Raw genomic sequence first — 18886 nt, 5'->3', positions numbered from 1 at the left:
TAAGCTGTCATTCTTTGTCACTGCGGAACACTAATCAAACATAGATTTATTAATTACTAATTGTTTAGCGAAGAGATTTGCAGCATTTAGGTGTAACCTAATTAAATCTTGTTCTAATAGGAGCTTAACATCGGGCCACAAGCCTCATTAACATAAAACTCCCTCCATGTGAGGAATACATTAAAATGCTCCTTGGCTGATGATTGTCCTCATGTTCACTTGCACATATCTTTTCCTCACCTCCTGTCTGCCTCCAATAGCGAAACCTCCGCCTCCCTGTATTTTCTATGGTAGTGGTGAATGATAGTGCCATCTGGTCTTGTGGGAAATTAGAGGCAAGAGCGCAGGGGCAAATGGCCCCCAGCAAGCCCTGCCCAGGAGGGAGAGGCAGGCAATCTGCTGCAGACTGTCTGCACACAGGAATGCACTTCACTGGAGCCCTACTGACGGCCTTTCTGGAGTCAACTCTCTGAAACATGCTAAAGGCTAGCGCAGCTCTGCCAAGAGCTACTGTGGAGGAGAGCTGCAGCATGGCTATGCTTTGTTTATTGAGAGTGTTGTCCTGCTGGTCGGAGGCCATCCCCCGATCTTGGTTTATTGTTCTTCTTTCCAGGAGATATGTTACATAGTACAAGTGAGATGCTAAAACACTGCTCTGTTTTTACATTTATAGCCATTAGATTAACTTCATAAGGACAAAAGTTGTATTTTTACATTTTTATTTGGGGTATTTGTCTGATTTTTTCCAGATCAATTTACCCCAATTGCAGCAGTAAACTATTACTGCCTCTTCACATTCCACCTCACTGTGATGTGTATAAGGTGGAAGTGTGGAATGGGGCAACAGAGTTGTCTCCCCTTTAAGGCGACATCAGAGGTAGAAACAGAAGAAATCATGTCTGTAAAAACTAGAGCGTTGCAGACTTGTATGTTATGCTGTATGTCACACTAGAGGCTGTCAATGTTGTGTTTAACGTTACGTCTGTCACTCCCCTTTTGAATCCACAATGCCGGCATACTGTCTAAAATCACACATTGAAGTGGTATGATGCCGCTGTTGTTTGGTTCTGTAAGGAAATGCAAGGGAGGAATGAAGAGGGGAATTCATAGTGGCCCTATAGCGCAATCTCTGTGTATGAAGGGCTAACATGTTGACATTACAAGAAACCTCAGTAACATGTTTATGTGTCAAAAATATGACCCTTTGCACTCCTTAGTAATGGTTTTTTGTCACAGATAGTATTGATGAAGGACACTGATATCTGACATACACACACACACATTTAAATGTTTACTAAAATATTCAGAAATTTTGTTGGGTATTTTGTGTATATTCATCACGGTGCAGTTATTTGTTTATTCCTCCATGCATCCTTATACCACACAGTTGGTGTTTCACTACTGCAGAAGGGTCAAAGTGCAGATGCAGCCAGAAGAACACTCCTGGAGTAATTAGTGGTTAAGTGTCTTGCTCAAGGACACTTTGTCATTAGTTGCTGTAGGGTAGAAGCTATCAGGATACCCTTTAAATATACCTTCTACTGCCATCTTAATGTTTCATAATACTGTATATGTGTAGGATTTTGTCCGGATGACCTTGGTGATGAACTGTAATGCAGTGAAACTCACAGTGTGTTAGTCACACATATAGCCAAGAGGGCCGTACACAACCTCACTGAACTCATCTCCATGCTCATCTGCCTCTATAGGACTTCCACCTGCTGTACGAGGAGGCTCGCTATTACCAGCTGACGCCCATGATCAAGGAGCTGGAGCGCTGGAAGCAGGAGCGCGAGCAACGACGGATGGCGCAGCCCTGCGACTGCCTGGTGGTTCGCGTCACGCCCGACCTAGGAGAGAGGATTGCCTTGAGCGGTGAGAAGGTGCTCATTGAGGAGATCTTCCCTGAGACCGGAGACGTTATGTGTAACTCAGTCAACGCCGGCTGGAACCAGGACCCAACACACGTCATCCGTTTTCCCCTCAATGGCTACTGCAGGCTCAACTCAGTCCAGGTAACACAACACTAGACACCCTGCTTAGCAGCACACACATTTTCCTGCTATATTAGTGGTTGTAGCAAGCAGCACAGTGTTTTACAGGATATTATAATGTCATTTTGGATATGCAACTACCATATACTATTTCTCTGGGATGGAGTGGTATTCCTGATTTCTGAATCAAAATTCTGAATAATAATATCACTGTTCATGCACTACCAGATACTAAGTTCATTTTGAGAATATTACAGGAACATTATGCTGTGATTGAAATAGCTACACAGTAAACTAAAGTAATGGTGTGAAATGTAAATGTGCAAACCAGACAGAAAGCAGTGAACTTTATTCTTAAGCCTTTTTTGTGTGTATTTTTTAAAATCCCTTATTTGAGTCCCGAGTATAATGCATCAAAAACAATAGAGACAGTTATTAAAAGGAATACCTCAACACTCAAATGATCATTTGTGTATCAATAACCTACCCGTGTGTTACGTTTAGTTAATAAGGAAAACTTTCTTTTTCTCACATGCCTCTGCAGTGAAAGAAAAATCCCCAAATGGAGAAAATTTGTGATGTATTGAAATCAAAGAAGCAAAACTACATCCCATCATTTGTTCACAAACCTTCACACTACTCATGCAATATAATCAAAGTCTCATTTATCCAGTTGTATGATCAGTATTTTCCAAACCCATGTTTTTGTTTTTCGCTAATTCCTTTCTATTTAACCAGAACTGAAAGTGATACTTATCAATGCTCTCTTCAAAGCCGGACTCCATTGACAAAAAACAGTTATTTAGCCTAGCTAAACACAGAAGCTGCTGGTCTATTGCTGTCTATTACAATTAGATTTTTTAAGGTATTGTTTGACTTTGGTGTTTTAAAGGATTGGTTCAGATTCAGCAAAGTCACGAACACAAGCAAACTACAGATCAAAGCAGCGGTAGATCAGCAGCTCTTGTTTTCAGCAAGGTTAAATTATTGGGGGTTTTTTCAACGGAGTTTGGCTTTGAAGAGAGGAAATATAAATCTCAATTTAAATTCAGTTTGGTTCACTAAGGTTTAAGAAAAAATGCATCGGTTTGGGATCTACTGAGCATATGATTGAAGAAATAAGATATAGATTATATTGCAGGAGTTGAGTGTAAGGATGTTTTGATAAACTGTTGCAGTTGTTAAATCTGGACCGCTATGACTTCAATTCATCAAGAATTTTCTCAATTTTTGGATCATTTATTCAGTGAAGGCATGCAAGACAAACTGTGCTTTCTTCATAAATTTAACATAACATGAGTTGAGTAACTGATATACAAATACTCATTTGTATAATGTTAGTATTACTTTAAGTTGCCAAGTTGGAGGCAGCACAACTTGCTTTCTTATACAAAGTTGGTTCCAGTGCCAGTATTCAGTCAGTGTCATGTCACTATATAGGTTATTATACTGCACGTTATTTCTGTAGTTCGGAGGCTACACAGCTTCAGTCCAAAAGAGTCAGTTTGACGAACACTGATAGGCTTCCTAATATAAACTGTATTTCTACCTTGAGGTCATTAGCTAGGTCTTTATTTCATCCATGCCTCACATATTCTATGCATAAGGAAATGGGGATAATTATTTAAAATCCACAGATCTTGTTTTGATTTTGAAAAGAAACCCCAGTGTTCTTTTTATCTCGACACTGTAGTTCTGCATCCATTTGTTTGATTTGGCACTGTTGGTGTTTCACAGCTTCAGTCCCGTCTTTGAGGTCAGCCATAGGACGCAGATTCCACAGAGAAACTTTCCTGCCAGTCAGTCAACATGATTTGTGGCCTTGTGTACACTCTGCATGTTGCCACAGCAGAGACTTTTTTGCTTTTATTTATCCAGCAAAGGATTTTGCTCAGCAAGCAAAGTATTTTTCACCTTCAACATTTTCACACACTTAAACACCTGTCTGGAATTTGTACTGTACAACCAGAGCATTGATGGCTACTGTACAGCTCCACTGGTGTTACTGAGCTTTAGCTGCCTAGCGTAGCGTCTGCTGAGGGGCTGTCGATTGTTCACTGTATCAATACAGATATTCTTTTTCAGTTTGCAGGTCCCCAGGCAATATAAAGTCTTTTTTCGTCATTGTCCATAAGATAGGATTCCACCTCAAAACTTTGCTTTAAGGCAGTTGGCATGATGTGCGGCCCTCGGTAGTGCGTTTTGCCACGGTGGCAATAATAGCTCGTTGTCACTAACTGAGATAATAGCTGCTCAGATGGAGCTACAGTCAGTTTGTGGAGAGATTACCAGAGGTAATGGCAGGTGTGCACAGTGTGTGTAGTTTTTCCATTATGTCGAAAGATGGACTTACACAGCTTACAAGTGGCTCTTGTGGCTATAGCATGATGTGAAATCTGAGCGTGACATGTGCTTTGTGGCATAGTGTGACTGTTTATTGCTTTACAGTTTTCAAACAGGTGGGCTGACTGAGACCATGTTTAAAGGGACAGTTCACCCCAAAATTAAAAAATACATATTTTCCGTTTTACCTGTAGTGCTCTTTTTCAGTTTCAATTGTTTCGGTACGAGTTGCCAAGTGTTAGGGATATCAGCCATGGAGATGTGTGCCTTTTCTCCAATATAATGGAATTAGATGACACTCAGCTTGTGGTGCTCAAAGCGCTGAAAAGATACATTAGAAAACCTTGAAAGCAATGTCTCTTTCCAGAAATCATGACCAAGTTACTCAAGATAATCTACAGACCTTGTTTTGAGCAGTTTCGTGTAGGAACTATTTTCGTTCTCCTGAACTACATCCTCCAACCATGCAAAAAGGAGGATACAATTAGTGTTTACATCTTTTGCTGTCACAAGCACGAGCCTCCCTTCCATTAGTGTATGCATGCTTCCATCTGTGCAGTGACACAGTTGGTGGTCTTACATAGTCCCCTCTTGGACTGGCTCTCAACAGGGTTTGTGGATCATCTTGAGTAACCAGGTCATGATTTCTGGAAAGAGACATTGCTGTTGTTTTTAAAATGTGTCTTTTTTTGGCACTTTGAGCCCCACAGGCCGAGTGCCATCTAGTCCCATCATATTAGAGTGAAGGCAGACAAGATTGATAAATGGCACTACAGATAAGAAGTAAGTATTTGATATTAGGTATGTGTTTTTGATTTGGGGGTGAACTGTTCCTTTAAATCCAGGTTGACTACTGTGTGAAGTAAAGCAGTAAGATGTTAAAAACAACTTCAGAAAACTAGTTTTACAGTTGTGTTACCCAGAGAGGTCTGCGAGAGGGAGAACGGGGGGAAACATAACAGCCTCACACCACAGGCTCGATATAACACACTTCAGCGCCCACAGCTACGAACAGGCCAACACATAGAGGAGCCTTTTCCCCCCTCCAGCACCCAGAGGGAGCCTCTCCCAGGCAGGCTAGCGCGCTCTGACACCTCCACCTCCCTCCTGCCAGTGCGAGAGACCACCTCCAGGGAGGAGAGGCGAGCGAGCGGGACAAAGCACGTGTGGACTGCGGCCATGTTTTCCTGCGAAAAAATGAAGAAGAGGAATAGAAAGGGGGGGAAATGATATGCATAATTTACGCTTTACTCCTTTTTAAGACACAGCTCCTTTTTTAAAAAGACTCCAATATAACACCGCTCAAGGCAATTGAAATACACGTATTGCATTTTTTAATACCATACTTACAATTTCTCAAACAGCCTAAACCGGTTTATACTTCTTTTATAGATTTTTAAATGACTTGCAATATAATTAATTGGCCGCATCAACTAACACAACATTTTCCCACTCTGTTTACCAGTGAGACTGGTTATGGGATGTGAGCACGTCTGACTAACATGGTCTGAAAGGAGTTTTTATTGTTTAGGTTTTTATTGGGTTGCTCCTCTGAAGGCGAGGTGAGCCGAAAATCCTCTTTTCAGACAAACTGCTAACAGAGAGGGGAGCTGGATCTTCAAGGTTTCCTGTAAGCGTTGCTCCCTTTTGTCTCGCAGTATGGCCTCACAGTGAAGGTGGTGTTTGGCGTTTTTGTCTCTTGCTGGATCCTTTAAGACACACAGATACATAAAAATCTGTTAAAAAAAAAACAAAAAAAACAAAGGCGCAAACACACACACATATGCAAGCACAGTAGAGGGGCCCGGCTCATTGAGTCGATGTAGATGAGGACACAAGGAGCAGATGGAGGTGTTTTTCGGTGTAAGGGGAGATTTTTCTAAACAACTTACTCATTCTGTCCTCTTTCATTGTTGCGTGAAGGTATGAGAAGGTTAGGAAAATAATCCTTGTCTTACCCGCCAGACAATAAGCCTCTGATCTGATTTCAGCCCTGGACCCCAACCCAGGGGAACACACACACGACCACACCCTGCCCATAGAGAAAGACCAAAGAGAAATAGGAGGAGGAGGGGGGACGGGGCAGATGGAGAGTTGTCTGGGACAGAGTGTTTATGACTGGACTGGTTTTTGAAGAGGTCTTGACAGAAGAGAGATGTGACAACTTTTACTCTCTTTTCATTTTTTGTTATGTCACTAGTGTGGAGAATTTATTTTAGTCTCAAATGATTTTATTGAAGTTAAGGTACTGTTGCTGTCTTGCCCAAGGCTTGAAACCTGCTAGACCTTGTGATACTTTGGTCACAATGAGATAACATGACATTTCTCAATACTTTACTGTACACCAAGCACAGCAACCTCGTTTTTGCAGTCTATTCTTCGTTTTTTTATTCACTTAAAGATAAAGGAAAACCCCTGAGGTCAGTGAATTTGGTAATACTTCTGGGGGAAACATCTCATTTAATTTATTATTTAAAGCATTTCAAGGATTCTCTTTAAGGCTTTTTTAGTATTAATTTCATTATATCATCTTGTATTTACAGATAGAAAAATAACAATTTTAACTGTTTGTATCAGTATACAGAAAAGATATCTTGGAAGGAAAGTCTTCAAGTATACTGCAAATTTAGCCCCTTCTCATCTTGTGTATTCAAATGTGAGAGAGTGAGAATAAACAACTCCACCTTGGCGAGTGATTCTCCATGAAGTCATGACTGGAATTTAGGGAATAATGCAAACCACCTGCGCTGTGATGTAGATCCAGCGGAGAGAAATGGAGAGCAGCAGAGGCACTTAACGGAGGGAAAACATTTAGCCAAAGAGCCACAGAGGTGTACACACACGCGCGTCCCAGAGCTGCAGCCGGGCCTGCTGCTCCATACATCACCATGATGAAGCACTCAGATCAGACCAGAGCCAATCCGTCCTTCATCAATGTGACAGCGGAGGCAGTCGTAGAGAAGGGCCCCCTGTCCCCCCGCTGCCCAGGCGGGGAACGCAACACGTCGCAACACTCTCTTACATGTCACACTGCCACTCCATCAATCCTGTGCTGGGTGGAAAGAGAAAGCACAGCTCATCAGAGCAGACAAGGCCACACACACACACCTCAGCTGTGCTCCTCAGTGGCAGAACAAGACGTTAACACTGCTGTGGTTAGGGGTCTCTGTGCTGCCTGTGTGGCTCAGTGGGTGGAGAACAGCATCAGGCACTGAGGCCCAAAAGACAGCAGATTAACCTGCACTATGGTGAGGGTAAAGAGTGGACTAAAATGCCTGCTGACAGCATCAGCACTTGGTGCCAAAAAAAATGTTTTAAAAAATGTTTTTTGTAGGTTAGGTAGTGGAAAGTAGACCTCTCAAAGTGTGACCCTGGCTACAGCCAACTGGAGATATAAGACACCTGGAAGAAAAAGTAAGAATGAACAAGAGAATTAGTCAAATGTTTTCCTAGTTCTTGCGCAGGTTTAGTTCAGTTGTGTAGGATTTAGTGGTATCTAGCAGTAAGGACGCAGAGCTGAAACGACACCAAAACATGGAAGGTGGCTATAAACGGCTCATTGTAAGTCAATGAAAACACAAGTCTTATTTTCAGGCAATTATAAACCAATGAAAACATAGTTATGAATATTGTAAACTATTTTTGCCAATAGATGCCTCTAAATCCTATGCACTGGACCTTTATGTAGAAAAAATAAACTTGATATGAAATATAGTGCTTTTATCCATATATTTTAACAATTACAAATAGATCGAAATGAGTGTAAAAGAGAAATCATAAGTTTTATGCATGCATAGGTTTTTCACATACAATACGTCTTGCAATCCAAATGTAATGTAGGTAATGTAATGTATCAGTGAGGAAAGCAGTACTCAGATCGACTACTTAGGAAAAAGTGGCAATTTCACTACTCTGTTACATGTGTGAAAATGGTTGTAGTTCCCCTTTATATTATCAAAAGTAAAAGTACTCATATCTCAGAATGTCACCAAAGTGTTATTTAATGTTTTATATTTGAATCATTATTTCTGATTGATTACTGTTTTGGCAGCATTTTATTGTTGCAGTTGTTTGAGCTGGAACTAATAATGACTTCATACACTTTACAGTAGTTTAATTTATAATTCTGTCATATTTGAAGAGCTGATCATTTATTTTGTACGTAAAATATGAATCTGCAAAGTGCAGCTGTAACCATTGCTGTTAAATAAATGTAGTGGCATAATAAGTATTCAAGTAGAATAAAACTGTAAGACTCAAGATAAATACAAGTACCTCAAACCGTCAGGTTGTGTGAGATCCTTCATCCTCACATGCTCGAGTCTGCTCACTTTAGTCTGAGCTGTACTTGCAGTCCCTCAGAGGACTGACCTAACCCCAAATACCTCTGTTCCCTGTCTGCCTCGGTAGGTATTTACACTGCCAGGGTTAGGGGTTGCATTGCCACAAGGGTCACCCAAATTAAATTACTGTGCGAATTCACACTACTTAAAGACACTTTAAATCAAAGTGTCCATTTGTAATGGTGAGCTCAGCCCTGTCAGCCCCACAAACACAGCCACTTGATAAATGTGCCGCAAATGCTATAAGAATATATTACACTGCCAAAGTGTTTTTGTCGCTTGTGATTCCTTAAAAAAGCTGGCAGATGGCTCGGAGAATTAGAAAGAGTCGGAGCTTCTCGGCTGTTTTATGCCAGATGCTTGCGATAAGCGGAGGATACGATGCAGAGACTGCGGTTAGTGCTTCTTGTCACATATTAAAGACTGTGCATAGTTAAACAAAAGCGAGACCCCCCCCCCCGGAGTGCAGCGCCCATCATGCTACACTGTGTGTGCGTGTCATACGTGTCAATCAACTCTGAGCCCTATGCCATGAGGAGCAAATGGCTTCCAGCGCCTCCTGAGAGGTGATGCGAGTATGTGTGTGTGCACTCCGGTGGCCATCAATATTGCATCGTGCTCCGGTTTCCAGCCCTCATCCACTTTGATTCCTGCCCCACCATCTTTGCAGTGTTGGAAATATATACGGTGCTGGGAGGTTAGAGGAGTGAGGCTGATATATCCCCTCCTCATCCCCGTTGCAACCCTCGATTGAGTGGCAGCTCAGTGAGATGATTACATGTTGAATGGTGTGTTTTGGGGGCAGATCCCTGTGCAGCCAAGTCGACCCCGTAACAGTGAGAATGGGTTATTATGTTTCAAATACATAAGGATCACTTGGGATGAAGAGAGACACTTTTGTTCAGCTTTCTACTCCGATCACAGGCAGGACAAGAATACAAGAAGTGCTTGAGTTCAGGGTGGAACTAGCAAACTTTGGGAAGTATTGACATCATCTGTGTTCTGAGTTTTATTTTTTGAGAACAATAAGGTGGTGACATATTTCAAGCACAGCGATACTGAAACTCTGGGAAGGTCTTTTAAGTTCAGAGTAGCACACATGAAAAGGAATAATTAGCTGTAATTCCATTTCATCCAAATCCTCATGCTTGGAATAAAACTTCAACCAATCGGATTGCACACATGCAACTTGCTGTTGGAATATTTTGCTATGGTTTTGCTCAAGTGAGGCAAAAAGTAAGCAGAGAAATCTGCATAAGTTCAACATAAGCTGGGATCTGAAAGCCTGCAGTCACAAGTATGTTATGCTGAACTGAGCCACCAGGACATGTTTGAGCTTTTTAAGAGGGTGCTTTACTCTGTGTCGTCAGCTGGGATTGATTTCAGGACATTGTCCCGTGGACATCGAAACCTTTTGCTTGGATACATCTTAATTATTCAGTGTATTGTTTATTCCCCCGTGGCGCTAATTCAGTGTGTCAAACTGAATGTGAAGTGTTTTTTTTTTAATGGCTTCTTATAGTCATTACAGTATCCTTGAATCAGTTAGCTATCTATAATAATATCCTTAAGTCTTTTGTGTTGCCATGCATTAATGATAAAAGTGTTTTCAGACTATCTTTATTGATCAGGCCATTCTCCTCTGTGACCAAATTCATTGCCGAACATGACAGTCCCACATGCGTTAAGAGATGATGGGGGAAAATGCAATGTGATGCAATGATCAAAGAAGGCTATGTAATATCATTTCCATAATCGTTAGGCTCCTCCGTCGTCTGTCATGGATTTGGGAGTGTTTGATGCTTGGGCAGGTCTCTTAATTAGCCATCCTCACCATCAGCTGTCTGCCGCCCCTTCTGTCTCACAAATTACAGAGTTTGTCGTCGTCGTATGGCCAGAGGACGAAAAAGGAGGGGGGAGGAGTGGGGGTAACTTTTCCAAGTGGTCCTTTCTGCTTACAAGCAGCATGTCAGCCTACATTTTAGTTTTAATCAGGAAGTTAGGTGGTTCAGGTCTGTTCAACAAGTTTGTGTGTGTTATAATTTGCATTTGTAAGTTTGCACAAATCATATCTGTGTGTATGCGCTCTCCTCTGTTGTGTTAATTCCCAGTCAGGGGAGGATGCAGCCCCTCGACCTGGAGGACTAAATGCCCCAATTTAGCCCTCCGATGGAGCCCTAGCTCCTGTAATTAGAGAGGTCACCCTGTGCCATGAGTGTATGTGTCAGTGTGTCTGTTTGGGCGTCTGAAGAAACTGATCTATTTTGTGTGAACTTCTCAGTATCTGACAGGGAGGGTTAGCCCTCAGCAAGACCTTTCATTTCCATGCGCTGCACACTCCATTAAAAAAGACGGGGGGGATAAGTAAATACACAGCACTCCTCGCATTGAGATTTAGACATACCCCTCCAAATAAAAAAACAACATCCCACAAGGATTATGGCAGATGAGAAGAGAAAAGTGATCTTCACATGTTTGTGTATGACCTGCATTTGGACTAGAGTGTGTGTCAATGCCCAGACTGGAGGGATAACATGCATCCCTGTCTCCTGTTCTCTCCCTGCAGCACCAACACTTTGTCCTCACACAGATCACCCATAACTCCCTATCCTCATTCCCCACACGTCGCACTCTCCTTCGCTCACGGACCTCAGTTCTCCTCTCACTTCTCCTCTCACCCCGGCCTCATTACTCAAATTAGGAGCTCCAGTAATCACCGCGCTGAGCTCCACTCAGCCCTTAACACACCTCACTCACACTCGGCTCTCCTCATCCCTTTGAGCTCATGCCCTCGGTTCAGTAGCCAATCCAGCACAGGCGCCATGAATATTGCAGAGGTGGTGTGATGTCGGAGTGCCCTGTGGTTTTATTCCATCACTATGTGTGATTGAAGGAGGGGGGAGGTTAATGACACATGGTGTATGTTGTGACTGATGAAGATCTGAGTGTGATGTGAGGAGGGATGATGATGGTGAAGTGATACCCATCCAAGACTTGTATTTCCTGCTGATGATCAGCTGTTGAAAAAGCACCCTTTAAAACTGCTGTAAAGATATCACTGAACTTTCCTACAAGTCATCATTAGTTTTTTAGAGGAAATGACTGTGGACTGATTCTGTTTGGAAAAGCACACAGAAAAGCATTTATCGCTAAAAAAAAAAAAAAAAAAGTGCTTACATTCAGTAGGCAATTTGTCAATTTTAATATAGTTTAAAGAATATTATAGATCCAAGGCAACAAACAGGTTTGAACTACCCATGGAAAAATTGTAAAAGTCTGTCTGTTCTTGGATAAAAGCTTTTCTCTCTTTAGAACAAACCATGTGAAATAACTTAATAACTCAGAATGGACAGATTTGATTGGCTATTTTAAAATCGATACTTTACAGTGCATTCAATTGGTCTGTAAGTTTTGTGGGTTGCTAAAACAGTGCTATATTGGCTAGAAAAGCGGTGCTGTTTAAAACAGAAGCGCTCTGTCAAAATTGAATAACTGCTCATTATTTACAAGTTATAGGTCTGGGGCCAGGACAAGGTTTGGGTGTAGACCTGGACTGTGAGCTGCCTCCCAGTGACCTTGGGGGGAAGGGATGGAGAGAGATGACAGATTAACAAGCAGACATGCATTTTGGTCATTCCCCCCTCATATTGCCTACTGTTTTCATTAAAATACAACTTGATGATGGCGGTGTAAAACCCCACCATCATTGTCTTTGACAGGTTGAATTTCTTCAGCTGTCACAGGAAGTGCATCCCCTGCTGGACTTTCTTGATGAGGGAGCTGATGTTCAGCTCCCACTTGAGGTCCTGGGTGATGATGGTCCACAGGAGGCGGAAGAACTCCACAGTTGAAACTGGGGAGTCACAGAGGGTTATTGGGCAGGGGTAGCAGCAATCCTTCTGACGTCCGCTACCATCTCCACTGTCTGCAGAGCATTAAGCTCTAAGTTGTTCTTGCTGCACCAGGTCATCAAATGGTCAACCTCCCACCTGCAGGCGGACTCAGCCCCACGAGAGATGAATTCAATGAGGGTGGTGTCGTCCACAAACTTGAGGAGCTTGACAGACTGGTGACTTGAGGTGTAGCTGTTCGTGTACAGGGAGAAGAGGAGGGGAAAAAGAACACAGCCCTGAGGGGAGCCAGTGCTGATGGTTTTACTGTCAGAAACATGCTTCCCCAGCTTCACCTGCTGCTTCCTGTCAGACAGGAAGTCTGTGATCCACCTGCAGGTGAAGTCAGGCACGTTCAGCTTAGATAGCTTGTCCTGTAGCAGAGCCGGGATTATTGTTTTAAAAGCAGAGCTGAAATCCACAAACAGGATCCTAGCGTAGGGTTCCTGCTGAGTCCAGGTGCTTGAGGATGAAGTGGAGAGCCAGATTGACAGCATCATCTACAGACCTGTTGGCTCTGTAGGCAAACTGCAGGGGGTCCAGATAACAGATTAACAAGAGACATGCATTTTAGTCATTTTTCTAACAAGGGGTATGGCGTCCCCCCTCGTATCGCTTACAGGATTGCATTGAATAGGTGGACCTTGTTCAGAGCTGACAGGACACAAGACTCTGATGCAAATTTAAAAAATACACTGCAGGAATTGAATGATGCCAGTAACATGTCCAAACAGCCGGATGGATTTTTCATATTAGGTGGTGATTTTAATCAACTCATTCTTCAACTCCAAAAACGTAGCAGGGTCAAGGACAAATTGTAATTTCATTTTTAAAACTATGTTTAAAACATGACTCACAAATCTATCTTGTACCTTTAAGTAATATTTCTCAGGTAAATTTAGCTTTATTGACAGGGCAGCTCTGCTATTTATGCCCTTTACTCTCTTCCTCTCTCTTATCTCTTTCTTTAGGTTCTGGAGCGTCTTTTCCAGAAAGGTTTTAGCGTGGCAGCATCTTGCGGGGGCGGCGTGGACTCATCCCAGTTCAGCGAGTATGTGTTGTGTCGTGAGGACCGGCGGAGTCTCTCTATCAACACACCCATCAGAATAAAACAGGAACCCCTGGACTAGAGCATTCTGGGTGAGGGACAGCAACCCACCCCCCCACCTCCCAATTCTCCTTCCATCTTCTCACACCACCCTGCCCTGCCTACTCCTGCCCCATCCCACAACCACCCCCAGCATACCTAAGTATTAGCAGAGGCTTGTTAACCTCGCCAGCTCTGCAAAACTCTAAGGGGAATGTAGTACCAAACAAAGGAAAAAAGCATCAGCAGCAAAAGCTTTTGATTATGTTGAATAACGCCCAAAGAATCTGGGACTGTGATGAAAACAACGGCGACACATGGACTCAACAGCAGCTCACTTGAACCATTTTAGGTTGATTTTTTTGCTCTTCTTCTTATGAAAAAGGTGTCCTGACCCTTTTGGAGTGGCACAACTGCTTCCTCCATGAATCCCAAATCACTCCACTCCCCAACACACACACCTTGCCCCTCTACCCCTCTTTGAGTGGCGTAACATCCGTTTCTGTTTCTGTATGAGGACCCATGTCTCGCCTGCTGTGGGACAAGAAAGCTTTGGCAGACAGGGGCTGTTAAGGATGACAGGAAGAGGACATAATCCCATCTTGAGAGTCCCCGAAAAGACCCCAATCCCCGCAACCTTCCAACCCCATCCCTCCTCACTCCAAGGCCTTGCTACAGGGCCTCGCTGAAAAACAGCATCGGTCGCCAAACTGATTGTTTATTACAATTTTCATTGTTGTTTCTAAAGTATGTTCTTCTTGCTCCTTTTGCTGTTCTTATCATGACATGGTGTAAACAATTATTATTAATAGGATTATTTTTAATGTCTCTTTTTTCCTTTCTCCAATATGAAGGATGTATGAACGTTGTATTCATTAGGCTTTGAGAGCTTGTGAGGGAGCGTTTCTTGGCAGTAGCTGCAGAAACTCAGATGACTGCGGGCTATGTGGCTAAAGCGATCTGGCTGGCAATGCATTCAGAGCCGGAAAAAAGTCCCATTGTTCAAACGGGGATGGAAGAGAACCTGGATCTTTCAAAATTGTTTATAGTCAGATGTGTAGCACACATAAAAAAGTGCTCTGGAATTTCTGCTTATTAGCTCTAAAACATATCTCGGGTCTGTGATCGCATTCTCTCTCACAGGCACAAACCTTTGCTCGCATTAAGCAGAAGTTTAAGAGTCTGAAAATTTGAAATTTAGTTTTGCACAAGCTCTAAGTGCATTGCAGTTTTGTTGAGTTAGAATGTTAAAGACTTGAGGATCAACGTTTACCAGTATGTCTTATGATCAGCACAAGATGTACTCTAAATGCTTAATGTTTCTTTGCACTTAAACATTTCCTGCAGAGCTATCCCTGCCCTGTTGCCACCAAACCAGTGACCAGTCAAGCTTTTTATCTTCTCATGTTTTTGGAGAGCAGAACAATAATACATAAGGGGTAAGTCTTTTTTTTAAAAAATGGGGTTGTATGAGGTACTTATCCATAGACAGTATATTACGTACAGTAGATGTCAGTCGGCAAGTTTAGAGAAGCAGCATGGAGTGCTACATGGAAGCTAAGCAATCTACCACTGTAAAGGGGTCAGCAACAAAAAAACTCAGTTAAGTGTATGCAATATTAAGTATTTTAATTGCTTCGAATTAATGTCAGACAGTGATTTCAAATGGTAAAATGGAGCTGTTATAGCCCTCTCTTTGAAACCATACTCTATTGAGAAAATCCATGATTTAACAGCTAAACACAGGAGCTGATAGTATACCGCTGCCACGATCAGTTGGTTTGAATATGTTAATGTGTGACTTTGGCATTTAAAAGACTTGGTTCATATTCACCAAAGTCACACAATAACACACTAACAGACTGATAGAAGTAGCAGTAGAAACACAGCTTTCATATGCAATCTAAAATTGCTATTTTTTGTCAATGGAGTCTGGTGGCTTTGACAAAGCACAGATGGGGAACTGAAGCAGGTAATAGCTCTCCTGTCAGAACAGGCAGATTGACAAAAAGGTGAAGTGGTGAAAAATACTCTCAATATTACGTACACTTAAACCGATATTGATTTTTTTCAGGTGGCTAAAATATGTTTTGTTGCTGAGAACCATTCACCGCAGTGCATTGCTTAGCTTGTTTGTCTGCTTCTCAAAACTGGGCCGACTGCCATCTACTGTATGTAATACACTGACTATAATTAAGTACCCCATACAACCCCACCTCAAAAAATCCTAACTATTCCTTTAAAAACAAGCAAAAGTTACGACAGAACAAATCCTGTAGGTACCAAAGGAGACAAGGTGCCTATTTTGTTGATTGTACAAAAATAGAGGCGTTGTTTCTTTTTACGGTTTATTGCAAAAGACGACGCAGTGCGTGATTAAAAAACTGTGTGAAGGGTACCCACATTTGTTCCTTCAGGCCTCACATCTTCACAGTTTTGTTGAGAATAGCTCACAGTACCTCCACGCAAAGTTTGAGAGACAAAGTCTCTGTTTCAATATTGTCACTTCTAAGCCAAGATTATTTCGACGGTTCTTCACATGTATGTATGGCAGAACCCAAAGTGAACTGTACTCCCAGCATCAGCGTCTTATTCACAAAGAGGCGAGTGGGCGGCATTTACTCTATCCTGCTCTCATTCTTTTGGTCTTATTCTCAACATTTCTGGATCAAAGACAGAAACAAGAAAGGCCAAGTTTTCATGCTTTGTATTTGTGTGTAACTTACAGATGCTGTTTCTTCTATTCTAAAAGACTGATAAAAAAAAGAGATCTGATCTTTGTGAGCTCTGGCATTTGTTTGAGTTAAACTGGGGTTGTTTTTGTAAACTGGTTGTTCATTAAAAAATGGGTGGTAGTTCTGACCATGTTGTCCTAATATCGGCTCTCTCCGGATGGCCGCTGATTAAACAAGGCCAATGAGTGGATAAAGATGAGCTCGGTGTAAGTGTAGCTCCCAGTCGAGTGCACTCCTCCCCGGGGGTCTCTCTCACAATCAAGCCCATCTTTGTTCTGACCTGCCAGTGGCCTGCGCCTTTGCATTCAGTCGCCTCAAAGGGAATGGTCAACCAGGCCTTTCATGTGCCGAGGCATGTTGGGCTCTTCACAGCGTTCTCCACCCCCCTCCGCCTCCCCGAAGGCTCCCTAGCTCAGTGGTGCCAGTAGAAACTTGGGTTGCACCCCCTGCTGCTGTGTCATCCCCATGCCCTGATTTTTCAAAACGTCCTCCTACACTGTGGCTTGCTGGACCACACTGCAACAAACCAAACTGATGAGTCAAATCTGAGCACACTCAGAACTTACTGACTTGACTCTGCTGCTGATCCTGAGAACTTTGATCCAGTTGTTATGAGGTGTTCAAACTCATCTGGGTCAGTTCTCGAGGAAACAGGGGTAAAAAACAATTAGTGTTGTACCAAAACCACACATCTGCAAGAATTACTTTTTTCATGGAGGAAGGAAATAAGGCATATTTTCTTACTGATGTGGCATTGGGAAATCACAGAATGGGCTTTTATCAGCTTTAAAAAGCTTAGGGGTCAGGCACATTAGAATAAAAAACAGAAATGGCCTTTCAAACTTGCACATGAAGTGAGAAAAAGGAACAAAAATGCAGTTTGGGGTTTCTGTCTGCAAAAACCAAACCTGGGATGGCCCTTTCGAGTCAACATAAGAGTAGCTACAAAGTGGGACAAACTTGACAGGACTGGAACTTCACAGACATGTTCACACATGCAACCCTTTCAGATGAAGTGCTGGTCAGTGTTTCAGCCAGTTCTCATGGCATTCACTCCACCTCTGAGGCAGGTCACTTGTATAGTTATTGTATATTGAATTATCAGGACTCTGGGTTTTATGGGGACCCTCGTGTTTTTAAGACACCTCTTAGTCCTCTTCACTAAAAGAATAAAAAGAATTCAAAGCATTACATTGTGTACATATGGATTGAAACATTTCAAAGGGTATAATAAGGTGCAAAATGTATATTATTTAAAGTGTTAAAAACAATTAGACTGTGGTATTAAAGGGCATGTGTTCATTTACAGTGTCTCCATTTGACTTTTCTTGCATATTTGCGATAATAAAAGGATGTACTGATGTATATCTGATGTGTATTTCATTGCTGTCGAGTTCTTCCGTTAACCTTTTTTTTTTGCAGCAAACTATACTATGGGATTTTTTTGACATACTATGGTATGGCATTCTTTTTTACATACAGTATTATGGATTTTTGTTTTTGCATACTACACTGTGACTTGGTATAAGCATACTATACTATCATATCAGACTTTTATGGCATACTATACTATGATTACAGGTACAAGCAGCAACACCCGCTGCCCTATTTTTGTTCTCATTCTTCTTCTTTCTTTCTTTCTTTCTTGGTCTTCCTCTTATTTTTTCTGTTAAAAGTGTTCATGGAGCAAAACCTGTAAGACAAAAACTCACCAAAATTGTCAAACTGGTTGCAAATTCCACCCCTTACTTAGACACAAAAAAATACACTCAATGACCTCAAGGTGGCGTAGTAGCAATCATCTTCATGTTTCAGCAATTATCTCAAAAACGGCTTGGCTTTGAGTAAAAATGTTCACCCTATTAATCTTTAAGTTCATTTAACCTTTTCTCCAATAAATTGTAGAATTTTACAACTTTTTCCTCAATTTTCTCTAACTCACTTTTGCAAACTAGGTCCAGGCCATTGGACCAATCATCCCAAAACTTTAGCAGAACCATCTACAGACATTTCTGGTCTAAATGTATCAAAGAAATTTTGATATGTCAATCCGTTTATAGTTTATTTATTTACAAAACATTTGCCCCGAAGTTCAATTTTACATAATTAATCATAAATCAAAAACAATGTTCACAATTGTAAACAAACTTTGTGTGCATGTTTGAATACTTTGTTTGAGCTTTGCAAAGTGTTATTAGGATATTTTGCCACTAGAGGGCACGCAAATGTGAAACGTTTATCTTATTATCACTCACAGGGATATGCACCAACTAGAATCGTGATTTAGTCGATATATAGAATTTAATGAAGATTGAATAAAGTGAGCTTGACTTACTACAATATATCTCCATTTGTACATATCACAAATTTTTGTTGTAGTTTTTTGGCTATTTTGGACAACATACTATCGCATGACTTTTTTATGCCATTTTGGACAACATACTATAGTATTACTTTAGTAAGCTATGTAGGATGACATAGTATAGTATGACAT

At 41.7% G+C, this 18886-nt stretch overlaps 1 protein-coding gene across 4 annotated transcripts in view; it reads left to right on the top strand.

Moving 5' to 3' along the window:
- The window catches only part of kctd15b (potassium channel tetramerization domain containing 15b), a 42886-nt gene extending 25129 nt beyond the window's left edge, over positions 1–17757 (top strand). For all 4 annotated transcript variants that reach the window (XM_088080556.1, XM_042483665.2, XM_088080548.1 and 1 more), the window contains 2 exons: positions 1710–2015; positions 13542–17757. In XM_088080556.1, coding sequence (XP_087936682.1) covers positions 1710–2015; positions 13542–13700 — 465 coding nt within the window. In that variant the 3' untranslated portion in view covers positions 13701–17757. The remainder of the gene's footprint in view (positions 1–1709; positions 2016–13541) is intronic.
- Positions 17758–18886: the final 1129 nt, after the last annotated feature.

This window comes from Plectropomus leopardus, chromosome 1 (genome assembly GCF_026936395.1).
Source record: "Plectropomus leopardus strain MGB_pleo_1.0 chromosome 1, ASM2693639v1, whole genome shotgun sequence".
NCBI lineage: Eukaryota > Metazoa > Chordata > Actinopteri > Perciformes > Serranidae > Plectropomus > Plectropomus leopardus.
This window is presented reverse-complemented; position numbering and strand designations above follow the sequence as displayed.